General features: G+C 40.5%; 5 protein-coding genes across 13 annotated transcripts; all 5 read right to left on the reverse strand.

Moving 5' to 3' along the window:
• Window positions 1–658: 658 nt before the first annotated feature.
• nme3 (NME/NM23 nucleoside diphosphate kinase 3) lies at window positions 659–4,820 on the reverse strand. Of its 2 annotated transcripts, none has more exons than XM_029507896.1 (5): window positions 4,741–4,820; window positions 3,263–3,393; window positions 3,066–3,167; window positions 2,604–2,716; window positions 659–1,921 (listed from the first exon to the last, which is right to left on the reverse strand). In XM_029507896.1, exons 1-5 carry the CDS (start codon window positions 4,784–4,786, stop codon window positions 1,804–1,806), a joined length of 510 nt encoding a protein of 169 aa, XP_029363756.1. In that variant the 5' UTR covers window positions 4,787–4,820; the 3' UTR covers window positions 659–1,803. The 2 variants fall into 2 exon arrangements, with proteins under 2 accessions (XP_029363756.1, XP_029363754.1); XM_029507894.1 differs by having other exon boundaries at window positions 4,239–4,818.
• Window positions 4,821–5,194: 374 nt separating this feature from the next.
• Window positions 5,195–7,541, reverse strand: mrps34 (mitochondrial ribosomal protein S34). 2 transcript variants are annotated; one of them, XM_029508887.1, is made up of 4 exons: window positions 7,439–7,541; window positions 6,773–7,133; window positions 6,573–6,615; window positions 5,195–6,151 (listed from the first exon to the last, which is right to left on the reverse strand). In XM_029508887.1, exons 2-4 carry the CDS (start codon window positions 7,088–7,090, stop codon window positions 5,853–5,855), a joined length of 660 nt encoding a protein of 219 aa, XP_029364747.1. In that variant the 5' UTR covers window positions 7,091–7,133; window positions 7,439–7,541; the 3' UTR covers window positions 5,195–5,852. The 2 variants fall into 2 exon arrangements, with proteins under 2 accessions (XP_029364747.1, XP_029364746.1); XM_029508886.1 differs by lacking the exon at window positions 7,439–7,541 and having other exon boundaries at window positions 5,195–6,165; window positions 6,566–6,615; window positions 6,773–7,432.
• A 596-nt stretch (window positions 7,542–8,137) lies between these two features.
• spsb3a (splA/ryanodine receptor domain and SOCS box containing 3a) lies at window positions 8,138–13,629 on the reverse strand. Of its 7 annotated transcripts, XM_029508419.1 has the most exons (8): window positions 13,325–13,629; window positions 12,775–12,860; window positions 12,459–12,649; window positions 11,860–12,040; window positions 11,459–11,646; window positions 11,199–11,301; window positions 10,979–11,104; window positions 8,138–10,643 (listed from the first exon to the last, which is right to left on the reverse strand). In XM_029508419.1, exons 3-8 carry the CDS (start codon window positions 12,582–12,584, stop codon window positions 10,252–10,254), a joined length of 1,116 nt encoding a protein of 371 aa, XP_029364279.1. In that variant the 5' UTR covers window positions 12,585–12,649; window positions 12,775–12,860; window positions 13,325–13,629; the 3' UTR covers window positions 8,138–10,251. The 7 variants fall into 7 exon arrangements, with proteins under 7 accessions (XP_029364279.1, XP_029364280.1, XP_029364275.1 ...); XM_029508420.1 differs by lacking the exon at window positions 12,775–12,860 and having other exon boundaries at window positions 12,459–12,586; XM_029508415.1 differs by having other exon boundaries at window positions 12,775–13,629.
• An 802-nt stretch (window positions 13,630–14,431) lies between these two features.
• Window positions 14,432–19,023, reverse strand: LOC115047868 (tubulin alpha-1B chain-like). Its single transcript, XM_029509072.1, has 4 exons — window positions 19,005–19,023; window positions 16,139–16,375; window positions 15,896–16,044; window positions 14,432–15,409 (listed from the first exon to the last, which is right to left on the reverse strand). Exons 2-4 carry the CDS (start codon window positions 16,257–16,259, stop codon window positions 14,432–14,434), a joined length of 1,248 nt encoding a protein of 415 aa, XP_029364932.1. The 5' UTR covers window positions 16,260–16,375; window positions 19,005–19,023.
• Window positions 18,568–23,722, reverse strand: atp6v0ca (ATPase H+ transporting V0 subunit ca). Its single transcript, XM_029509073.1, has 3 exons — window positions 23,508–23,722; window positions 20,864–21,047; window positions 18,568–19,651 (listed from the first exon to the last, which is right to left on the reverse strand). The coding sequence occupies exons 1-3, from the start codon at window positions 23,581–23,583 to the stop codon at window positions 19,447–19,449; spliced, it is 465 nt and encodes a 154-aa protein (XP_029364933.1). The 5' UTR covers window positions 23,584–23,722; the 3' UTR covers window positions 18,568–19,446.
• Window positions 23,723–24,819: the final 1,097 nt, after the last annotated feature.

Raw genomic sequence — 24,819 nt, forward strand, 5'->3', positions numbered from 1 at the left:
AGCCAATCAGTAATCCCTAACTGTTTACGGCATGATACGAACCCCCAATCTTCTGAGATGTTTAGATATTGGAGGACCATGGATGCAGACTGTTTTGGCTTTAGGGTTTCAACAAATGGTCAAAGTCTGAAAATGTTGATGGCATGGAAGAATAAGTCAACATGGAAAAGTAAAATTTTAAATCCAATTTGAAAGTCAGGCTGGGATATATTTCTCAGCTTGCCTCCATTTAAAAATACCCTGATTTAGGACATCTTGCATCACTGTAGTTTCTGACCTCAGAGAGGGGAAATATCCGGTGTACCTGCAGCAGCAATCACTTTAGTGAGGTCGGTTAAATTGTGTGAGTGAAATTGAGGGTTGAGTCGAATGTATCGATGGTTCAGTCTGAAACCCTTTGACTGACCGTCAATGTGACGGTTTGGTGTAAAGCAGGTCCACAGTGGCGTGTTGTCAGTATGTGTACAGGCATCATTGTAAATCTCCAGACACACTGAAGCCCATTCTCTTTGTTCAGTATGGAAATTCATGCATTGATCTCTGTGTGGATTAAATATTAAACATATTTGTGTGCTGAAAAACATTCATTTGACGTGTGAGACATGTCCTTCACTTTGCAAGACGCCGATACATAAAGTGGCATATGAAGGATTTCAAGATCAGATTTATTGCTTATGACAATTCTGATACAATGCACTCTGTCTCATTACAGGTGTTTGAGCATGGAGGTGAGGAGTTTTTATAAAACAAGATACTGCTTCATTCAAGACTGACATGAAATTACAAAACCAAATTTTAAAGGAGAAAATATATATATATATTTAAAAAAAAACATTACATCCACAACTGCAATCAAGACAGTTACAGTTTCAAGTGATGTGGTCAGTTTTTACTCACTCAGAATTTGAAGTTAAAAGGTAAAACTGAAAATCATGAATGTGCAAAATGGCAATAATAGTGTTAGTGTTTATTTGTTGCCTTCATGTTTGAGAGTTTTCATCGCAAGGACAATTACAGAAGAAATTTTACCTTAAAATTAGCAAGAGCTCATTGCCAACAGTAAATCAAAACTAGAATCCCAAACCACGTTATATGTCTCTCCCTGAAACAGTCAAGAGGCAGCTCAGTTTCTTTCTTTGTCCTGTGTTATGGCTTTTCATTATAACCAGAAGTATTTTTACTGAATATTATGATGCCAATATTTCGTCCTATTTCAGTTAAATCATCAGGCCACGGTTGGCACCAACATGGAGACAAAAATATGTCACACAAATTTCAACTTGAAGAAAAATACAAAACAAACTGAGCTGGTAACAATTGAACTGGCATTTGATGTTTTGTGTAACTCCGCCAGTGAACTTGCATCATGTTTTAATATGGGGGGAAAAAAATTGCAAAAAGTTTCCTGTGCATTTGAATGAAACCTAATGAATTCTGACTTTTTATTGCTTCAAATCCAAGCTTATTGCTTAAAACTGTAAACATGAGCTAGTGTTCTCAGCTAAATTAACATTACAATGAAAACAAACACTGTCAAGTTATTGCCCGTTTAGTGCATTTTCGTTTCATAAAATCTTTTTTGTCTCTGGCATCCTAATATTTCACATAGATACAATCTCACATGTATGAAAAAAGCAGCAACGAGAGATCCGACAAGGCAGCAATGGTACGGCATCTCATGTGGCTACAAGCTACTAAAGCCAAAGTATTCCTCTGAGATATGATGTGATGCATCTTGTAATGACAATGACATGAAAAAAAGCTTAGCTACAGGACATCATACAGACCAGAAGATTTAGACCACTAGTTGTAGATCCAGTGGCTGCTGCTGTTCTCCCAACACTGCAGCTCATTCTGACAAAACCACAGGGAGATTTCCTTCTGTGCGCTTGCCACAGAGTCGCTGCCGTGGATCACATTCCTGTAACACAGAAACAAACTGGGCATGTAAAACTTCATAATTGTTGAACTATGACTCAAAATGACTCAAATTTGGTCAAGTCCAAATGAATCTTGGCACCAAATTTGAAGAAATTCCCTCAAACTTAAACCCCAAAATCTTATTTTTCAAGGTTAATGCAACTTTGAAACTTGATTGGTCAGTTGGTGCACTCCCAATTGTCCAATTTGCCAACAGGCCCTTCAAAAATGTTTTTTGTCATGCAGTTTAAGAAGCAGTGTGATCAACTTGCAGAAAAACAACAAAAGTTCAGCTCCACTGCATGTTTTGTAGCTTGAAGTGAGCCCTTTGTGTCAATATAGGTAGGTTGTCCTTTTCCACTGTGCCTATCATGTTGCATTATTATTATTCTACAGAAGCCTAGAACAGACAAACCAAACACTGGCGCTAGAGATCACTAGATGACACTAAATCCTACATACATTTAGCTTTTGTACACATTTCTGTACAGTGGAAGGGAAGTTTAGGCATAAGACAGGACCCTGCAGTAATTTTAATCTCCTGAGCAAATCAAACAGTATGTTATTACTATTTTTTTTAATGCCCTCTTCCAACTTAACTGTACATATTGTCAAGGATGTAAAAAGTAAAATGTGTCAGTGGCTGTTAAAGGCACAAAAATATAACTGCCAGGTCGTCTTACCTGCCTACTTCCACGCAGTAATCTCCCCGGATGGTTCCTGGCAGCGAGTCTGCAGGGTTGGTCTCTCCCAACATCTTACGTGCAGTCTTAACCACATCCAAGCCCTGCCACACCTGAAACACACCGAATGAACACAGCCGTCGCACAATAGGCAAGATCACAAAAGGAGACGTGAGACCACATCTTCACAACTCAAACCTGCCTGAATGTGTTACATTTCCAGAAATTTCACATTAATGAATGGTGCCTCATAACTGAGACAAGCTGGGGAGAACAACTACAGAAGAAGACGTGACACATGACATCAGTACACACTTCCTTTTGTTGCAGGGCTGCAAACTCATGACGACAACCCTTAAGTTGTCAAGAATCATCCAAATGAAGAACAATCGCATTGACCAGGATAAACCTGATCAACCAAAGAAAGCCTTTCATATCCTGTGGTATGCCAAAGAGTCTTACCATAGCAACGACTGGTCCTGAGCTCATGTAGGTTACCAATCTGCTGAAAAAAGGTTTACTCCTCAAGTCCCAGTAATGCTCCCTGAGAAGGTCCTCAGATGCCTGATATACAAACAGAAAAACTATTTAAAAGGTAACCATACACTAGCTGAGGTCATTCACTTCTTGGGGAAATTGAAGATCTATATGCCGCATACCTGCAAAAGTTTGAGGCCCACCAGCTTAAACCCCTTCTTCTCAAAGCGACGCACAATTTCTCCCACCAGTTTCCGCTGCACACCATCAGGTTTCACAGCAATGAAGGTGCGCTCGTTCAGCCCAGTCCATCCTAAAACCAGAGATATGTCAGAAACAGAGGTAAAACCAACAAAATGAGTCCACCTGCATGTCAGCCGTCACACCACTATTGAATGTTGGTTCAACTTGGAACAAAATCATTTGCTTATCGCTGGTGTCAAGGATGCTGAATCTGGTTTTTCACTCAAGTCACATGTTCGGATTTTGGCTGAATTTTATACGACTTGAATGAGCATGAATTGAATATTTCATCCTGCATTTGAGAACTCTGAAAAATGACAGTGAAATGGATTCTGAAATATTTCACAAGTTGAATTCACATTCACATTTCAGAGCGGAAATCTGTGTTAGAAAGACACAAGCATTACAAACTGAATATATTAGTGCTGCCACACACAGGCTAGCTTGTGTGCAGGTTTGTGCCAGCAGTGAAGAAGACCATTAGTGCCACTGGTACAGGAGAAAGGGAGCAAGGGAGGAGGACAAAGGGAAGTGTTGAAAAGAACCTACCGCCGGCACAAATGTGTGTGGTTAATGCCAACACTGACATTAGTGACAACAGTTTACTTTTGTGTTTATTGGGGTACAATCTGTGTTTAAAAAGCAGACGGTGTTACGGTTTTCTCTGCAGCCTGAGGATGCACACATAAAACCCCTACAGTGCACACACCGCTCTGAACTGCAGGGAATTTGTTAGTTTTATCAGCCCCAATTTGATTTTCAAACGGTACTTCCACTTCACTCCAAAAAACACACGGTGTGCATGAGTTCAACTGGGAAAACGCCCTGGAACTTGCACTTTTCACGACACTTTCTGCCGCGAAGCTCAGTCCCAGTTGGCCGCAGCTAAATGACAGGTTGTCCGCGGTGTCTCACCGGATTCTCCGATTCGAGCGTGTTTAAGCACCAGATCGTCAAGTTTATGAAGATCTTGGCTTGACCTTTTTCTCGGGCCCATGTCGGAGCTCCTCCTGCAGCCTGACACCGCTCACTGGCTATTAATAGGACTCGGTGCCCACGGCGCTGCTGGATTAGTGGTTAGCTCCGGCGTCACACACACTTCAGCTGATGTTTGCTGCACGGCGTGCTAACAGGCATTTTTACCACCATGTTAAACTACAACGCACAGCAGATGTTGTTAGTCTCATTGCTGTCTACAGTGTTTCTGTGAAACATAACATTAGTTTAAAAAAAGAACCCATGAAAGTTTGTGAAGGTTTCATGCCTCCATTGTTGCTCCCTCTGTAGCCGCTAGCCGACACTTCTGACGGAGAGCGCGCGGCTCCCGCTGCCGCCCTGCGGACACATTATCCGGGGTGAGACTCACAGTGAGGGCCGCCGGGTGGAGATGAGCTGGGGAACACATAAGATCACCAACCTGACTGAAAGATGTGAGCGAATATGGACAGAAACAGGCAGATCATGGTCACCGGCGGACGGAGCAGCAGCAGCACGCGGTCCGGGAAGGAGCGGGATGACGTAAAGACGTCGACACTCACGTTACCTTGGAGGCAGGAAACGGACACGCGGGCGTTGCCGGTCAATCAGACACAATACGGTAATTTACAAGTCAAATTGAAGTGGGTATCATACATTTATTAAATATGTATAATATCATTGTAGCAGTACTCAGTCATTCATGACCAGTACTCATTCTGTTTCTGCAGCTGTTCACAGGTTCTCTCAGCCATTTGTATCCTGTCAATATTGAAAACTCCATCTATTTTGCTGTCAGCTCTTATTTCAGATTGATGAAGCCTCAATATATATATATATATATATATATATATATATATATATATATATATATATTAAATCACAATCAACCCATCGACCAACTTTATCAGTGACCCCCCCAATGACCTCATCTTCACACACTGCCAGCATCCAAACCAGTCTGATAACTCAGCCATTCTCAGACTCCTTTGGGGTATTTTCCTATGTACACTTGTTTTATATTCTTCTCTTTCCATAATAAATCAAATGAAGTAACTTAATTATACTTTAACTGCCCCCCCGAGTATGTATATCTCACCTGACTGAACCAACACAGCATTGTGTGGCCTATATTAGTGATTATCTGTGCTATACGATGGGTTAATGTTGCATCTTGCTGTGACAATGCATTATTAACTTAATTTGCTCATAAGGTCAAATATGTACATGCTGCCTTTTCTGTTCTACCTGAATTACATGTCTAGTTCAGCTGTTCACTCAATTATTCTCAATGCTGCAACGCTGAGGTAGTCCATAAGGCATGCACAAAAAAAATTAATGAGCAACTCACTTGAGTAGTCTCATTTTACATCAAATTTAATACTTAGCTCATTAAACAGATACATATTACACACAAAGAGGCCAACTAGAGATGAAAATAGCAGAGATTCATTCGAGTCCAGAACCTATCAGGATAAGAGAAGATGACTTGTTCTGTCAACGCTGACTTGTCCAAAATGTCCAAGATTAGTGAACCACTTTCACAGCAGAGTATCACACCGCTGTTGCTTCCTTGCTCTGCTTCTCTTGTTCCTGCCTGCTGAAGTAGTCCTTGTTGAGCCTGACGTCCCTCTTTAAAGGTAACATGGGCTCTTCTGTCAGTAACTTGCCAGTTGCTTTCTGGTGCTGGGCAAACAGCATGGCACGAAGCAGGGGGGGGTAGTACACATAGCGTACAGGCGGCTCAGGGAGTGGCTCAAAGTCCCTGAACTCCTGCTCCATGTGCTTAGGAATCAGGCGCCAGTCATGGTACATCACCTTGTCCACCTCCTTGACCTCACTCTCTTGTTTTCCTGCCAAGCCAAAAAGAAAAACAAGAGAATAATTATCATTTGTAATTAAAAATGTAGAAACGTGATTTCTGTCTAGAGAAACTTGAGCTGTACTGTCATAATTCAGAAATCATTCACAGACAGTTCTTCAGTGGTAACTATGTTGTAGCCTACATATACACATTAATAATACACATCTACATATATTATTGGCCATAAATAACATTCTCCAGATTACCAGAGAAATAGACACTATTGAATTTTTTACTAGCGTTAAAGTCTTTTCAGATTTCTCTTTATTACTTAATGTGATGTAAACGTAATATACTACGAAAGCCATGTTGCACTGGAACTGACTGAGTCTGAACCCTGACTCTTGTCTTACATCAATGAAATGTCGTCTCAGGGTTAATACACTCACTAATAAGAGGTCCAGTCATACCTTTGTAGGTGAGGATCCCCCATGCTTTGCCATGATCCATGTTCTAGATGCCACAAAAACAAGATGTAGTTGGTTCCAGAATACATCATATCAGTCTTTATTTGGTATGAGACAGTCGTCACATTCATTTCTCCACTTATCGATCATGGCAACAGCAGACTTGCACACTGTCACAGTTTACAGATGTGCCATGCTCTCACCTCAGCTGTGTAGTCGACCTTGACCTTGGTGATCTGCCAGTAGCTGGGCTCAGTATGATCCTCTATCCAGGACTTGCGGGTGAAGAGGCGGCCCACACCGAACATCCTCATGCCAGCCAGCAGGGAGAAGAGGCGGCTCTCCCTGCGGACATCCTCCCAGGCAAGAACCGGCAGCTTCTTCCCCGTGAGTGGCCGCGTCATGGTGTCATAGTCCAGGGCGTACTTCTGGGATTCCCGTGGCCGGGACTTGAGCTCCCGGTACGCTCGGATCTTCCGGGCCATCTCTGCTATGTGACGGATTTGTTTTTTCTTCACCATGACTGTGGGATGTTACAGCAGCTCCTCCAAACCCCGGTCCGTCCTGCAACAGCAGGAGATTCATATACTCACAGCTGGACCTGAAGTGGCTCCGGTGCCTGATAGTTACAGAGGAAGCCCTGACAGCCTGTCAGTCACTTTACTGGCCCTCAATAATAGAGCTAACGGAGCTAACAGAGCTAACAGAACTAACCGAGCTAACCGAGCTAACAGAGCTAACAGAACTAACAGAGCTAACCTCAGCTATCTATTAGCTGGTAAAATAACATCATTTCCAAACGGCAGCTGGTAAAGTTTCCCCGAGCCATTGATAATGTTTACGAATAACAATAATTTGTTTTATAATACCTGATACGGAGAACTGGTTGTGCTTGACCTCAGCAAGCAAGCGAGGCACACAAACCTTGTCCGGCACCCTAAACGTTCCGTGAGTTCTGCAGACCAACTTCCGTTCCGTCTGTTAACTTCGTTTAATCTATCAACAAAATAAACGGATAAATAATGAAACGATAATTAGTAATACTTGAAGAGTCCGATTAAAATATCTAAATGTATTTTAAACATGCATCAAATATCTTTTTACAATTTTTTATGACCGAAGGTATCTTATTACTTTGAAATCGTGGTCAAACATGAACCTTTTCACGTGTTAGAATTAAAATTGAATGGTTTTCAGAACAATACATGCAAGAATCATTAAAGATGCCCCAAAGATGAGGATTACTGCTGACCTCTCAAACATCCTTCCTTCTAACATCTCTCCAGAACATTTCGAACAAGAGTTGTGTTTTAGTTTTTGTATGTTTACTTTTTTTTTTTAACTTATGAATTATCACACCTATAAAGCAAAGCGGTTGAATACCCTGTCCTGTTTTCATTTTAAAAGCTCATGCCCTACCCAATGTCACATGAATTGCACTCCAGTTTATGTATTTTTTTTTTCCTCATATGTTAATATTGAAAATGGAAGCATTTAATAGAGCAATGTAGTAACCTACATCTATAGCCTACAACTATACTATTACAGATACAGCAAATCCTGGAGGTTACAAAGTAGTGGCAGTAATTCAGCATTCATTTTATTTTCAGCTGAAAATCATGCTGATCAGTTGTACAGAAAAAGGCCAGTAAAGGCCTTCACAGACAGTATTATTAATGTTATGTAATATAGAAGAAACACTTAGAATTTTTCTCTTTACAGTATAACAGTAAGAAAAAGTGCATGGATGCATCATTATGAAGACAAATGCAGTGAAAGAAGTTTAAAAAAACATCTGCTGGACTAAAACTAACCTCTTTGTGGTTTCATCGCTGACTCTACAAAGAGGGAGTACTAATGAGTTATTACACAACTGGACTGAATGAAGAGTCATGTCACTGCTCATTACTGATGAACATGGTCCTCTAGTACCATCACCACTGTTGTACCAGTGTGTCCATAACAGCACCCCACTCATTCCTTATGAAAACCATTATCACACAAAATGCTTGCATTGCATAGTACCTTAAATCTTTGTGTACTTTCACCAAGACCTTGAGGGGTGAACATAATCAGACACTGGTGACTGAGACAGCAGTTGGCAACTGTGTAGCTTCAACACCTGGGTTAAACTATAGGAAAACTACTTATATTGTTATAGTTTGGTACAAAAAAATTTGAAACAAGGAATTATATATCTGACTGGAAACATTGTTCCTCTCCTTAGTCATTCATGACCAATGTGTGTGTAGATTGATCTTTTAACATCACTCAGCCCCTGTGTACTACAATGGTGACTGTAAAAGGTATATATTTTTTGACAGGTTTTCCCAGACTTATTAAAACATCTACAGAAATGTTGCAGACTCTACACTGTCCAACGTTTTAAGCCATGTTTAAAAGCTATATACACTGTTAGAAACACGTTAACATTCATACAGATAGCTGAGAGCAGCCTATTCTGTAGCACCAGTGCAAGAGGTTTATAAGCCATATTGGAACCAAAACGTTGTTGTTGAAACTTGCACTCATTAAAATCCAAGGTAATGAAATTTAAGCTGACCACAGCATGTTCTCTATTGGGGAGGTTAGTGCCTTTCTACAGCCACATTTTAGGCAGAGGGGGGCTAAGCCATGAGAAAAGCCAAACAATGCAATTGCATAAACGTAAAAATACCCCAAAATTTTAAGATAAAACTGCTCATATTCTTCTTAGTCACTCAATAATGTTTAAAAAAAATTAAAAAGGTAACAGTGATGAAAGGTTGCTTGAAAGGTGCAAGAGTTTGAAATACATATTTATCTCCTGATAGAGTTTGAGAAGCTACACTGAACATTGCATTTTTTTTTACATCTTTTAGAAATAAAGAAATATTAGTGCCTACAAATAACTACCATGATTTCAACAAGATTTTGATGTTGCCATGACAGTAACAAATACAGCAACACTAGAAACATTTTTCCATAATCTGATGAACAATCAGATGTGCATGAGTTAAAAACAGAGGGAAATTATTTAATTATTCAAGGGCTTAAAGATGCAAAGTGCACTCAGTTTAATTTCCTCTACATCCAACATTTCTTTGTTGTCTTTTCTTTTCTGGGGGGGTGGGGGGTTTACCTTTTAGCTGTTGAGCTGTGTGGTAAGAAAAACGGAATACCAACTGAGTCTCGCTTTGGAAACCTGATAATTGCAGATGTCAGTAAAACAGATTACTCTGATAAACCATGGATAGCATTTAGGCTGAGAACAAACATTATTTGAAACAGAAAATACAGTCTATCATCACATGAAACCTCTTTTTCCAAATATACCAAGATGACCATTAAAATTTGGCCACGCTTTACTTCAGTGTTTCACTGTACAGTTTATGAATAATAACACTGTATCTTTCAACTCATTACTGAAGCTGGTTTTGGGTACAGAGCGAATGATGAGAATGAAGACGCATGAATGGCATGAGAGAAGATCACAGTAATAAAATGTGCAGGCAAACTTACTGCCATCACAGTTTTCTACCTACATACCACTCTCTGCTCAACTGACCCTGGTTCTTCTCTTCACTACTGTGTAACACTGATGTTGAGGAAAGCTCAATGCAGGTAAGTAACACTAGATTAAATGCCTTAGGGCAATAACCTCTGCCAGTGTTGAAGAGGAGGTAGGATTCAAGCTGTCCAGTCATGTCCAGCGGCATCTTTTTCTCTGACAGGCCTCAGGGTCAGACGTGCAACCTTCCGAGTCACTCTCAGAAGAGGATGGTCCAGCCAAGGGAGGGACAGGCAATGGTGAAGGGTGCTCGGGCCCATCTACACTTTCTTCTGTGGTGCCACTGTTGAGACTGAGCACCCAACCCAGTTTGTTGTGGAGCAACTGACGAAGTCCTGGCGGCAGTGGCAACACGTCCAGGGTGTCTATACAGTCTGGCAGCAGCTGGCGAAGGCGAGCACAGCAAAGGTACAACAAGGAAGTGGGCGCAGAGCAGGATCTAATCACCTTCATGCTGCTCTTTGCCGCTGTGGAGCACGCCATTGGATAAAATCTCTTATTTTGAAGCTCTGTGGCAGCAACACCTAGATCGAGAAAGGAGACACAAGTTTTCATTATCATGCATAATATCTTGTATTAACACTACAGAGCAAAGGATTCCCACTAAATACATGTGCACACATCTATTATGCCTTTAAGTCCTACAGTTCTTCTTACGGGTGATGTATAAGATGAATAGAAACACGCTCTAAATTATTTGCTATGTATGTCAGTGTGCTTCATGCATGCAGCCACGAGGTTATGACTTCCAATTGTCCATTACTCAAATGCAATTATTAAAAGTTTGTAAATTTGAATGAAGTGCCAAGGAAACCACTAGCTCTGTGACGACTAGAAGAATATTCTTGCTGATACAAACCTATACACTTTCGATTCTTGAAGAAAGTCAGTGTGCCATGCCAGGTGTCCAAATGGACTCCAATGATGGACCCCTGTCCGAACCGAGAAGAAAAGTTCATCTTGTCTCCTTTATGATGCAACAAGCCTGAAAACAGAAAACAACAATAAATTATGTCTAACCTACATGATAATCAGTTGGAGCAACCGTTGCTAAATGGTAGCATGTTGTGTTGTCTTACCAGTGTAGGAAAGACCCCAGCTGTCTGCATCTTTTCCTAACAGGCTGCAGAATGTGTGTCTGTATTTGTCTAGATTGACATCAGAAGTACCAATACCAACCATCTATAGAAAAAAAAAGAGTCATTTCAAAAACAAATAAGCTTGGCTGAAACAGTATGCATTTGCTGTACTTCGGATTTTTGGTTTTCTGTGGGACTACTTAACAACAGGTGAAGTACTTATATATAAGGATGTAATGAATAGATCTATAGATCTTCACCATGTCTGTTCCATACACTGGGGATGTCATCTTGATTTCCCAGAAGTGCTGCCCTTCAGCCAATTCTTTGGAGCCACGGATTGCTGCTGTACCACAACTGTATTCGGAGTGGAAGTTCACTTTACGGTTGTCACAGCTCAGTAACGTTGCTGTTGAGCGGCTGTTGGTATCCCACGCCCAGTCAAATTCTAAAACATTACAAGTCATTCATTTATGGGAATAGTGAAAGCGAGGTACATTAATTGACTTCCCCTAATGTGAATGAACTAATTCATTTATAAAGGAATTATTTATAAGAAATTATTTTCTGAACAAATCATACATGTTAGTACAACCTTACATCATAAATAGTAAAATTGGTTTTGGCTTGGAAGCCTGGAAATACTGCAGCTCTCTTGTACCTTGGTCATCCTCTCCACAGTGGCAGTCTTTGACTTGGTGAAAACCTCGTAGACGAGGGTTGTAACTGGTCTCAGCCTGAGAATCACAGCCACAGTAGGACTCTCCAGTGACAGGCACTGCGCTGGGGACAGGAGGGACCATCACTGCTGAAAAGTCCGCCTCAGAATCTGAATCACTGTACTTGAGAGCAGCAATACAGAGAGACATCAGCACTGGTTTAACGACCACACAGCGCTGATTCTGAGACTTGTTGTGATGAAAGTAAAAGGCAGACATTATAGCACATTTCTGTCTGTAGCAAAACAATTAGTTCTGATTCAAAGTAGGTAAACAACTTAGGCTTTCGCCTCAAGCCTGAGACATGAGCATCAACACACACATAGTATCAACAGCAGCAACCGGGAAACTGAAAGCTCTTAATAAGGCAGAAAACCTTAAGGTGAATTTTGCCAACCCACATGTGGCAGCACACAGTCACACTGGTACACTGTTGCCTACAGTCCAAGCAAGTGGCATCATATGAGACCAAAAAAAAAAAAAAAAAAACTATGACACAAACTCTGACACTTCTCTTCAGCTGCTGTGTGTGTGCTCTTACCTCTAATCGATCATAGCTCCATTCCTCACTTTCAGAGGCCAACACAAGGCCCCGAGCATCAGCATCCTGTCTTATTCCCCCCCAGACATATCTCCAAGCACGACTGTTCCTGCTCCGTCTGGACATGGCTGATAGAAGAAGCTCCAAGTCAGATCAAGCTTACTGCAGATGGAATAACAGCATCGGCTCAGCTGCTGAAAGAGAAATGACATGTCCTGACATCCACAGATATTGAAGATCTAAGACTTCCCAGATAAGGTTTAAACTGTTCAAGCAATTATGTTTATTCATTTATTTTTTAAGAAAAAATTCTTACGTCGATAAAATCCGAATATTCTAAGATGATTCTATCTTGAAGTCTTGAGCTTCAGCGTTGTTTCATCTGATTTTGGGGAATCTTGACTGATCGCAATGATTTATTAAGCAATGTCATTTACAACATACCACCAATAACACTTGCACACACACAACTGCTTGGCCTGCGTGTTGTCACTGGTCTGCTTCAGCTCCGTAGGTCAATGCAATCGATAAAATCCATTTTAGCCTTTGTCGTGCTGATGTTGATATGCTAACTAGAGCCAGTTAGCCGCCTAGCCCAGCTAACAAGAGCAGCTACAGCTATTAACACGTTAGCCAGCTGCTACAACAAGGTCAGCTGCATCACAACTAAAGTCAGAGTGTTTCTACATGTCGATACACCAGAGCATGTCACTGTTTAAGAGCTAGGTAAGGAGAGAAAGGGTCCCAGCGGACGCAGTAACTCGGCTGCTGATGCAGATTCAGACCTATCGCAGAGTAGCTAGTTAGCTTTGGTTAGCAGCGCGCCTGCTAACCAGCCTCAGATTAAAGGACCGCATTAACTCTACCTGTCAGCCGTTCGCGCGAAATGCCCGCTAACACCGCAGGTCAGGTCCGCAGCTCCCAGAAGCCTCCGATCGCCACACGAGCGATGCGAGACAGTTGAATGAGCCGCTGGTGGAGCTTGGGTTTCCCCTGACCTACTTTAATGTGACCGTAAACAAAAACAGCCCGGCTCCTCTGTGGGAGCTCACCGCTCAGAGCTCCCGAGCTGGAAGTTCATCTGATCCATCACAGCCCACTGAGGTGCTGACCGATGTTGTGAAACACGAAGATACACAAATACTGCACTTCATTATGCACATGTCAGACCATCTCTGACAATGTCAGCTGTTTTCTTAAAATCATCCTTTTCCACCTGGGGCCCTGTCAAGTCTACACTTATATTTTGGTTTTCAGTTCCTCTCTAAGGTCTTAAGCCCTGGAAGTAACATTTTACAAAAAGATCAAAGATTTTTTTATGATTAAAAAAACATTAGAAAGCGTGTTAATTGTTCTGCATATAAAAAATACAGTTCTGACAAAAATGCAATTCACGTTAGAGTAGGAATGTTGACATTAAAACTAAGACACCCTACATTTTAATTTTTACCCTGAAATAACTATCTATTATGAGCTAAACAATATAGTGCAGCACATTGAAAGCAGTCGTGTTTTAATGCTGCATCTGATGAGTGTGAACTGTGGGCATCATGTATATTCTGCAAGATGTTAATTTTATGTAAGTGTTTATTGTTCAGCAAATTCTCAATCTCAAATCTGAGATTTTCAGCATTCAGTAAAATTTCAAAGACAAATAAGTGAAATAATTTCTTGTTTTTGTTCATCATCAAAAATAATAAGAACAAATAAACAGATAAAACTTCATATACCACAGGAATGTGACATGAACATTTGGAACATGACAGTATTTTTTACTATGAACATACTGTCTGTTTGATCGTCAAGGTAAAATTCCTTTTCAATCAACTTTCTTCAGGGGATTAAAACCACAAAAGTGTCCACAAAATAAACTCAGGACTATTTTCTATTACAGCCATAACCTAGCCCAACTATAGTCTTAAAGCAAAAACACTGAAATATATTTAATGCAAAAAAACTGGCACCTTTTTAAACTAATACTCCCCCTCGTCCTCCCCCTCACCTTCAACAGACTCATGTCCCACCTCCTCATAATCCTTCTCAAGAGCTGCCATGTCCTCTCTGGCCTCAGAGAACTCGCCCTCCTCCATACCTTCACCTACATACCAGTGGACAAAGGCACGCTTAGCATACATCAAATCAAACTTGTGGTCCAGCCGAGCCCAGGCCTCTGCAATAGCTGTGGTGTTGCTCAGCATGCACAGAGCCCTTTGCACCTTGGCCAGGTCTCCACCGGGAACTACAGTGGGTGGCTGGTAATTGATGCCAACCTTGAAACCAGTTGGGCACCAGTCCACAAACTGAATAGTGCGCTTGGTCTTAATGCTTGCAATGGCAGCATTGACATCTTTGGGAACCACATCACCACGGTACAAAAGGCAGCAGGCCATGTATTTGCCATGGCGAGGGTCACATTTAACCATCTGATTGGATGGCTCAAAGCAGGCATTGGTAATTTCTGCAACTGTTAGCTGCTCGTGGTATGCCTTCTCAGCTGAAATAACAGGGGCATAGGTAGCCAGAGGGAAATGGATACGGGGATACGGCACCAAGTTAGTCTGAAACTCTGTGAGATCAACATTAAGGGCACCATCAAAACGCAGGGAAGCAGTAATGGAGGATACAATCTGACTCATGAGTCTGTTCAGGTTGGTGTAAGTAGGACGCTCAATGTCCAGGTTCCTGCGACAGATATCATAGATGGCCTCATTATCCACCATAAAAGCACAGTCAGAGTGCTCTAGGGTGGAGTGTGTGGTCAGGATGGAGTTGTAAGGCTCCACCACAGCAGTGGACACCTGGGGAGCTGGGTAGATGGAAAATTCCAGCTTGGACTTCTTGCCATAGTCGACAGACAAACGCTCCATCAGCAAGGAGGTGAAACCAGAGCCAGTACCACCTCCAAAGCTGTGGAAAACCAGGAATCCCTGAAGACCAGTGCACTGGTCAGCCTGAGGACAGATATAAATACAAAAAATTCAGCACTATTTCTATATTTAGATATGTGGTTCGTAACCTTTTTGAGTTGATGGATTCATTTTTATTTAGGACATACTGATAGAGAATTATTTGAATGTTCTCCACAAACAAACATAAGACCAGACAGTCAAAAAGTCAAAATCAAATATAAAATTAATAAATAAAATGGTAGTTGCCATGGATAATGACTTGGTGTCCTCCAGTGGTGGAAAGGTGAACTGCAAAAGTTTTAATGTATTGATGTACAATGGGGCTGGACAATAAATGGAGGTACATCAGCTAAATCATTATATGTCTAAGTGTAATATCCAACTCACAGGAACTATATAAAAGACTGGGTCCTACTGGGTCCACACCCAAAACAAATCATACTTTAATTTTTTTTTCAGCAATAACATGCAAATATCACCAAACTGGTCTCAGTAGGAAAGAAGTCATCCTGCTCTTCTGTCACTTACCAGTTTACGGATCCTGTCTAGCACCAGGTCAATTATCTCTTTGCCGATGGTGTAGTGTCCACGGGCATAGTTGTTGGCAGCATCCTCTTTACCATTGATCAGCTGCTCAGGGTGAAACAACTGCCGGTAGGTCCCAGTGCGTACCTCATCTGAAGAGAAATAAATATGAAATGATTGAAAGCTTTACTAACCAAACTGAAACTATATGTTATTTATATATTCTATATGTATTCATGGGTTTACCAATAACAGTGGGCTCCAGATCCACTAAAACAGCCCTGGGAACATGCTTTCCAGCTCCAGTCTCACTGAAAAATGTGTTGAAGGAATCATCCCCTCCTCCAATGGTCTTGTTACTGAGCATTTGACCATCAGGTTGGATCCCATGCTCCAGACAGTAAAGCTCCCAACAAGCATTGCCAATCTGGACACCAGCCTGACCCACGTGGATGGAGATACACTCACGCTGGAGGAATTCAAAGGCATTTCAATTTCGTTGTACATGTTACAGTGACAATGACAAAGATCTATTCTATTCAGTCTTTAACATTTCTCTAGCTCATGGTAATTAGATGCTCTATCTTTCTCAGCACATCTTGGAGAAGGATAATGCATAATGACAAAATTCATTGCATGGGTTAGTAAAACCTTTTTTTTACCGTTAGCATAACCAGTTATTTTGCCGTTACTGACTGTTAGTAAGACCCCCCCCTTTTTTTTTTTACCGTTAGCAGAAACAGTTATTTTGCCGTTACTGACTGTTAGTAAGACCCCCCCTTTTTTTACCGTTAGCAGAAACAGTTATTTTGCCGTTACTGACTGTTAGCAAGACCCCCCCTTTTTTTACCGTTAGCAGAAACAGTTATTTTGCCGTTACTGACTGTTAGTAAGACCCCCCCTTTTTTTACCGTTAGCAGAAACAGTTATTTTGCCGTTACTGACCGTTAGTAAGACCTTTTTTTTTTTTTTTTACCGTTAGCAGAAACAGTTATTTTGCCGTTATTGACCGTTAGTAAGACCTTTTTTTTTACCGTTAGCAGAAACAGTTATTTCATCGTTATTAAAAGCTGCCTTCTGACCGTTAGTAAAACTAGCTTGTTACTCTGACCAACAAAAAGTCCCGCCCAAGTCTGTGACCATTATCAAAATCATAGCTATTGCTAAATCAATTTGTGATTTATTAGCTAACCCTAAAGCGGGCTAATAAATCTGGTAAAACCATAAAAAATCTGTGTGAAAAACAGACGAACATTAGCCCATTCTCACCATAATTTGTCGAGCTCGTGGAGCAGGAAGAAACGGTCTGACTTCGATCTTCTTCTTCACCGTGACGGTCACTGCGGCGTTTTTTTCTCTCCTTATAGCGGGAAAATATTGGTTGGATCTGATTGGTCGAGGGCGATACGAACTCTGTTCCTATTGGTCAATAAACCTTCCTTCCAATCAATATGGCATCAGGTTAGTTTACTTTTGACCATAACTATATTTTTCTCCGAAGGATAACATTTTTTTTAATTGCCATTTATCCAAGCAATATATTACTAATTATAATAAACATGCACTTACAAGCTTTTGTTTATTTGAACAATGATTTGATAGTGTAGAAATGATCAGTGAAGGAACTACTGTCTTATTCATATTATTTTATTCCTCTTATTTGCTCTTTGGATTCCCATGTTAATATATTCATTACCTTTTTGAGGCAGTTTTAACTGTCCACACCATTGTTTGCCTCACATAACTTTGTGTCTGTGTAGACTTATATGTACCCGAGGTACATTGATATGAAAACATTTGTGAGTCATTTAGTAATACTTTGATCTGTTTTTCATATTCATATTGAAATGCTATGTTGAAAAAAATCATACAATCCTTTTCATATGCATAAAAACCGGTGACTCAACGTTAGGAAAAGAAGATGGACTCTGAATAACACATGTAAAAGTGTTACTGGAATTGTGCATACCTGAATTGGCAGCAGCTAGAGGACAAGAAAGGGGAAATTTGGGATTCTCTGAGGCTAATTTGAAGTTTGAATCTGAACATTTCATTGAATAAATCAATTCTCTTTTTAGAGAGTGTTTTGTTTGGATTACTGTGCAAATGGTGTTGCTTGATACCATTGGCTCTGTAGTTTTATGATAAATGTGCCATATCTGAATAAATTACTTTATTGTGTATGGTGTTTATGACATCATGAAAACACCAACACCTTCAATCAGGAAATACAGAGAAAATGGTTAGGGTTTAAATTAAAACATGTATTACTAATTTTACTGAATCCTTCAATACTTGATCTCATCAGAAATCTTAGTAAAGTCCTTTCTTCATTAAAAGGAATCCAGTTTAGTGATCTGTAACAAAACCTTAGCATCAGCCTTAGCAACCAGGATTGTATAACTGTTGGTTAATGCCATGATGCTTCACTACTGTGTGTAAGAAAAATATGGGGCCATTGTCTTTAATTTATCTTTTATATTTAATTTACACATTTCAAACATTTTTATTCAAGATCAGATGTAGCAGATCATGGGCGATTTATCTAATTTGTGTCGGACTTAAAAGACTGGACAACAATGTTTTGGAGGAGGTTGAGTTTTATTTGGAAATCTGACAGGCATGGCTGAACAGTGAGCTCTCACCTTAAAACAAACAAAAAAAAAAAACAAACAAAAAAAAAATAATAATAATTCAAGACAGCAGCACTACAGGTAAACGGTACTAGTGTTTGAGAATGTCATATTAAACATAAATCCACTTGCAGGCATTGTGCACTCAGTTCGTTCACACACACACACGCACACGCACACGCACACACACACACACCTTTAATAATCACACTACATCCAGAGGAATTCCAAGCACTTTGAACAATTACCAACAGTGCATTTAATCTAACTATACACAGATAATTTATATATATTTTTACGTATATAGGGTAATCAATAAACAGTACTCCATTTAGACAGTTTCATCAAGTCAAAATCTTCATAGCTTTTCCATAAATAGTGAAAAAAAAAAGTCTCAACAGGTTCTCAACACTGTGATTCAAAAATGGTCCCCAAAAAAAACCATGAAAAAATAAAATGTTAATGTGCACAATTTTTCAGCAGTCTCAAAACAGAGTGACAATCAAAAACACCAACATAAAACAAAACTCAAAAGAGGGAATGGGCAAAAGGGTAAACGTTGATACTCACACTCACAGCACAGACTGGTTACTACATTTACAGGAGGTGGAGGGACTCTGGATTACTGTACAGGTTAAGATCAGACAACAAATCAGGCAGACTGTCCACACATTATCCCACAACAACCAATACATCTTCATGCCTGTTCTGTACGCACAGGACCTGACAACTGGATGGCTTTAAACAATATGGATAGAACTTATCTACTGAGGACACAGGTGTCAAAGTCAACCACCACCATGTTTCTGTTTCCATCCCATCTTGTCAGACCCACAGGATGTAATGGAAGTAAGTGAAAATCTCCTATTTGTTCTTGCTGCTTTGATGTGGAATGAATGAGATGGTGTTTGATGCAGACACTTATTTTGTAGATAGAATGAGGGCCACGATGAGGCCATATAGCCCGAGCACCTCAGCAAAGATCAGGATCAGGATCATGCCCACAAAAAGCCTTGGCTGCTGAGCTGTTCCTCGCACCCCAGCATCGCCCACAATACCAATTGCAAACCCTGCTGCCAGACCACTGAGACCCACACTCAGACCGGCACCAAGATGCAGGAAACTCCTGTTAGGGTGAGAAAACAGAACTGTCACAATATTAAATAAACAATAAACAGTACATCAACATCCAACCAAGTTCTGTGAAGTTATCTGGAAAATTTCTCCATTGAATTTGGATTTAATGCATTTGGATCAGTGGAAATTCACAATACAGGCATTAAAATCAGGCTAATCTGTGTCAACACACCTTAATTCAGTACATAAAAAGCACATTCAGTCTTGTTTTTGGACTAATACATATTCTGCTTATACAGATTACACCCATATCTTCTCCAACCTAAGTGCACCTGGTAAGAGATTTACAAAGCTGCCATCAGGGACCTTAAGGATCATACTGAGGTAAATCTTTAGCTTGTAAACTGCTCTGGAAATTCAACGATAAAACAACATAATATATAAATATATTTATTTCATTTTTCCATTCTTTAAACATCATAAAATATTTGGTTATATTGTGAGTTAGGTAAAGTTTGTTTACATTTTGAAAGAAATAAATTGAACTGCAGCTATCATAATAGGAACTTGAGGCTACTTGCAATATAGAAAAAATATGTATGTAGTCATAACAATATTCAGCTACATCAAATACTCCCCCCAATAGCTTATATGGAAATATTTAGGTTGTACAATACCTAGATATTACGTTTTGGCCCAAGCAAGTGTAGGTGGAGCCTAGGTACAGTCTATCATCACTTTATTTTCTGAAGGACACACAAACTTGCTACTGCCATAACATGAGCACTGAAAATCCAATTGTATTAAAAACACCAACATGAGCACTTTAAAGCAATATTGTACATATTATCAATGAACACCATCTGTTGGGCTAGCAGCTAAGATGCATAACAATTTTTTTCTCCTTCATTCCAGAAAGCAAGAAATGGTTTACTGGTTGCCCAGCATGAGCCTGATGAGGGAAATGTAACCTAAAGAAAGAAGTCCCATGGTTCAAGACCCAGATGTTTCACCTCAGAGTTGGTGGCAGTTAAAAGACAGTAAGCATTGGAGTTCTATTAATATCTGAATGAAGATTATTTGACTATCGTATGTCTTTTAGTAACTTGATGCCTTTATGACTATCTCTGAGCTTGACTTGTACATTAATACTAAAATTGCTACTCAATTAAAAAGCACATAACCAATGTTTTATAGCAGACATTCATAAATGTGTTCTCAGTTGTCAATGTATGAACACAAATAAAAAGGTTCTTCTTACTTGTAAAGGTTGACTCTCTCAGAGATGTTGTTTGCTATCAGCACAGCCACCACCAGCCCGTAGATGGCGATGATACCCGCCATGACCACAGGGATGATGGACTTCATGATGAGCTCCGGTCGCATCACAGACATGGCTGCAATTCCTGTACCGCTTTTTGCTGTTCCATACGCTGCTCCTAATGCTGAGGAAAGAAGAGAGACTGGTTGAAATTGTAGAACTGTTCCTCCAGTTGTCCCGCTTCCTAGAAGAGACTTCAAAATTATAAATGTAAAGCTTAAAAATGTTCACAAACCAAGGGCTGACAGTGTGCAACTACTTTTAGGCTCATCCACACATCTTGCTATCGTGTATAAAACTACCCTCTTCCATTGATCTCTAATCACTGAAAATACAAAATATTCTGTGTTGTGTTCAGGACAGAATAGGTTTGTTATATTGTTCTCAGCTCACAGATCTCACAATCATGCGATTCATCTCATTGCAGTCCACATCATGAGTTTTAGTTCATGCTCAGTAATGATTCCTCAATGCCTATCACTTACAGAAAGGAATCTTCACTTTCATGTAATGGTTGACCATCCAAGTTCCTTGTAATAAGAAATTTCCTGTGTTTAGCAATATTCTTTGTTAGTTGGTGGACACAGATACACACAGGCCAATTACTGATGATTACACATGACCTTGATGGCAACAGGAGGTGAGGCACTCAACAGAGGACCTGCTTACAATTAAAATCCACTGGAGAGTATGAATAAATTCTTCACACAGCCTTCAGCACTTTTCACTTGCTGTGGGAGTACTAACACATTTGAAGGTTACACAAGTAGTCATTAAAAAGCATTGTGTCAATACATTATGCGCCAACTTTACACAGCATGCTTTCTACTCACAGTACTCGAATCCCATTGTGCTTGTGTAACGAGTATGATCAGACAGCAATAGTTCTGCCTAGTGTTCCACAGTTTTTCACAGCTGTCAGATATTAGATGCTTGATTAAGCTGTCTTTAATGTTTAATAATTCATCCTTTCTTCACCTTCTTTCCCTAAACATTTGGTCAAGCGTTCCACTCTGTTCATAATCAATATTTTTTTAATTCAAATCTGTGGAAATATTACATTAAAGAGCCTACACACAACCTACACATCAAGTGGCAGGAAATTGGAAACTCCAGGTATCCGTGTCAAAAACCGGTTAAATTGTTTTCCAGTTCTTTTTAATTTGTATCAGCCATACAAACTTTGCTTTGAATATCATATAACCCCTACAAAACTATACATCTAATGTCATCTATTCAGGTAGTGTTATACAACACTTGTGTTCAAGTGTATAGCAAAAACAACAGAAGTGAAATGTCCCAAAATTATTTTGAAAAGCAGAAAAGATGCTTATCCCTTTTGAGAAGAATCTAGATTATACTTTACAGCCGTTTTGTTGTTGCCTTTACATTAAATATGAAACGTAACACATTAAGCAGACCAAGTTTGTGTAGGACAGTATAGTCCAATGTTTAGTTGAAGTTGTTGTGTATAAATATACATGACAGTCAATTCTGGCATGCAAAGCAAGATACTTAAAGGCTGAAGAGTAAGGACATCTTCAGTCATACATTAATAGTAAACCTCATTTCCATTTAATTAAGGGCACTGATTGAGTTGGGTGTCAGCCAGAAGGTAGCATTAAACACAGATCCTTCGCAAGGGTTATTCTAAAATTTTAGTCACATTTATTCACGTGCAACAGGCCACCGAGTCAATTTTAGTCCAAAATAATCCAGATGTCATATTAAACTATGACGCCTGGATTATCAAAAAGAGAAATATTGTCACATCAGTGACCTTCTGATCTGATAACATGTCTTGCTTGGTCATGTGAGACAGAAAGGTGAATATGTGCATCTCTTGATTTCAGCTATGAGCTCAGTATCTCTCCTACCATATGGTAGAAAATAATTACCTGATGTCACCATCACCATCATCAGTCACCTCTAAATTAAAGGGAAAGTCTGTGTCTGCAGGGAAGGGCATCCTTTGACTTCCCAAGTACATCTTTCAATATAAATTCTGTAGTCAACTATAATACCGAGTCTGTGCCACGCTGGGTGTATCCCGCCTCCTGGCCCTGAATGAAAGGCACGGACTGACGCTTTAATGTGACAGACCGATGATGGTCCTTCAGTGATGCAGCTCGGTTAATCCGATGGAAAAACGCGGGTTGGGCTGAATCTAATTAAGAATCATATTTATCTTACATCATACGTGCATGCGGATGTTTGATGTGGTCCTATCTAGAATAAATTGCAGACAGCTTGGAGAGAGCAGCTGCCAACACAGCGAGAGTCTGCGTCACTAGCAGACGATGTTACAGCCTGTGACATTAGCTGGGTCGGGCAGGAGACGGTGAGCTGGGAGGGATGCTGACGGCCCAGCGGCCTGTCGTCGGCGGACACCTTCCCCTCCCCTCCCGCATCCTGTGCAGGTGTGCTGGAGACAGATGTGACCGACCCAGCGTTAACGCAAACACCGCTTCTCCCAGTTTGGCGTCTCCGTCGTCAGACCTTCAACGCCAGACCGACCTCGGCGACGGTCAGAGCAGAAAAGACCGAAACAGAAGAGGCCACAAGAAAAAGATGGGCTAGTTACCGCTGAACACCATGGCCGCAGAGGCTCCCATCACGGCGAAGAAGGGCGAGTACTCGGGGCTCTCCTCGGAGGACATGCTCGCTCGCTCTTCTCTCGGGCTGATATAGCTACAGGGCGGACTGTCTTCGTTTTAGGGTCCCAGCTCCGGCTAGGTTAAAACACAGAGAGGGGGCAACAACGTAGCTGCCAACCAGAGCGCCGGTGGAGAGGAGGAAAATGGCGAAACGGAAAAAGTCACATGACTAAGCAATTGGGAAGAATCCATTCGTGCGAGTGTGGGGGTGCGCGACACAAACGGGCCGACCGCATTTATTCCTTGTTGTCTACTGAGCATTAAAATTTCTTGTAAAACTTGCGCTCATTTCCTAAACCTATTTACAGCGACTTTATGTGACGAAGGTTATAAAATTAGACGCGGAGTTTGTTGAGCGTGTGCATTGTGGTATGTTCTGCTGCAAGTGTACCGACTGCAGTTAAGACGCTGCTGGTCAGCACGCACTGGCGTATGAGTTATTAGGTGTCAAATACGTTGTAAAATGCTGCACTAACATAATATTCCCAGTGGAGTTAAACAAAAATAAAGCTGACATGATTGAGTGGCCATGAGAACCATCGCGGAGCCGTCTTTGTCAAGGTGACACTGTGAAAAGGGGATGAATGTTGGTGATGACAGCTAAAGGGATATTTCACCTCCCCTCAGAATATTTATCTCATTACTGTGGCAGATTTAGTCTACAAATTCTGTACCTCATCCTTTATCATCCACATACAATGAGTCCCCGTATATGTCACAGCAGCCTTCTGTGAGTTTTTAAGGCTAACACAGTTTAACAGACGCATAATTTCATTTCTCTCCATCTTGAGACAGTTTTAGATTTTAACTGTAGCCTGTTGTACAAGACTAACCAGCTGAATTTTTTTTTATTGCATTTCTATTCATTTACTAACTGCTTATTTTATTTCAACAGAAAGAGTAGTGCTTCATGTCTCCAACTCATTTAAAATGTGATTTTTCTGTTGAAGTCCAGCATCGCAGGAGAAAAAGACATAGTGTACATTTGGCATCAGTAATGACCAAAGATTAATAGGCATGACTGCAGCACAACACAACACTGTTGCCACTTTGCACGATGAGGTAGGGCATACCGTATGCCTCAAATTTCTTGTAAATAAATAAAACATTTTGAGTTTTATCAACAGCTACATGTCTCAGGTAAGCGTCCGTGGACAAGGGGATTCAATTTTAATCTATTCAGAGTAATTCTCCTGCTGAAGTACAGCAACAACTTGACATGGAAACCTAAGTGTTGTT

This window comes from Echeneis naucrates, chromosome 8 (genome assembly GCF_900963305.1).
Source record: "Echeneis naucrates chromosome 8, fEcheNa1.1, whole genome shotgun sequence".
NCBI lineage: Eukaryota > Metazoa > Chordata > Actinopteri > Carangiformes > Echeneidae > Echeneis > Echeneis naucrates.

What these genes read in the sequence shown, in the direction of transcription:
- nme3 (XM_029507894.1), bottom strand. Translation starts at nt 4,320, where the DNA reads ATGGGCCCGAGAAAAAGGTCAAGCCAAGATCTTCATAAACTTGACGAT. An exon ending in TGGGCCTCAAACTTTTGCAG is followed by an intron (nt 3,168 to 3,262) that starts GTATGCGGCATA and finishes TTTGTATATCAG; the next exon opens with GCATCTGAGGACCTTCTCAG. An exon ending in TACTGCGTGGAAGTAGGCAG is followed by an intron (nt 1,922 to 2,603) that starts GTAAGACGACCT and finishes TCTGTGTTACAG; the next exon opens with GAATGTGATCCACGGCAGCG.
- mrps34 (XM_029508886.1), bottom strand. Translation starts at nt 7,090, where the DNA reads ATGGTGAAGAAAAAACAAATCCGTCACATAGCAGAGATGGCCCGGAAG. An exon ending in AGGTCGACTACACAGCTGAG is followed by an intron (nt 6,616 to 6,772) that starts GTGAGAGCATGG and finishes TGTGGCATCTAG; the next exon opens with AACATGGATCATGGCAAAGC. An exon ending in CTCACCTACAAAGGTATGAC is followed by an intron (nt 6,166 to 6,565) that starts TGGACCTCTTAT and finishes TCTTGTTTTTCT; the next exon opens with TTTTGGCTTGGCAGGAAAAC.
- spsb3a (XM_029508420.1), bottom strand. Translation starts at nt 12,584, where the DNA reads ATGTCCAGACGGAGCAGGAACAGTCGTGCTTGGAGATATGTCTGGGGG. An exon ending in CTGTGGAGAGGATGACCAAG is followed by an intron (nt 11,647 to 11,859) that starts GTACAAGAGAGC and finishes GTAATGTTTTAG; the next exon opens with AATTTGACTGGGCGTGGGAT. An exon ending in CAAGAATCGAAAGTGTATAG is followed by an intron (nt 10,644 to 10,978) that starts GTTTGTATCAGC and finishes TTCTCGATCTAG; the next exon opens with GTGTTGCTGCCACAGAGCTT.
- LOC115047868 (XM_029509072.1), bottom strand. Translation starts at nt 16,259, where the DNA reads ATGCTCAGTAACAAGACCATTGGAGGAGGGGATGATTCCTTCAACACA. An exon ending in TCTGGAGCCCACTGTTATTG is followed by an intron (nt 16,045 to 16,138) that starts GTAAACCCATGA and finishes ATTTCTCTTCAG; the next exon opens with ATGAGGTACGCACTGGGACC. An exon ending in TAGACAGGATCCGTAAACTG is followed by an intron (nt 15,410 to 15,895) that starts GTAAGTGACAGA and finishes ATCTGTCCTCAG; the next exon opens with GCTGACCAGTGCACTGGTCT.
- atp6v0ca (XM_029509073.1), bottom strand. Translation starts at nt 23,583, where the DNA reads ATGTCCTCCGAGGAGAGCCCCGAGTACTCGCCCTTCTTCGCCGTGATG. An exon ending in TGCGGCCATGGTGTTCAGCG is followed by an intron (nt 21,048 to 23,507) that starts GTAACTAGCCCA and finishes TTCTTTCCTCAG; the next exon opens with CATTAGGAGCAGCGTATGGA. An exon ending in GAGAGAGTCAACCTTTACAA is followed by an intron (nt 19,652 to 20,863) that starts GTAAGAAGAACC and finishes TCACCCTAACAG; the next exon opens with GAGTTTCCTGCATCTTGGTG.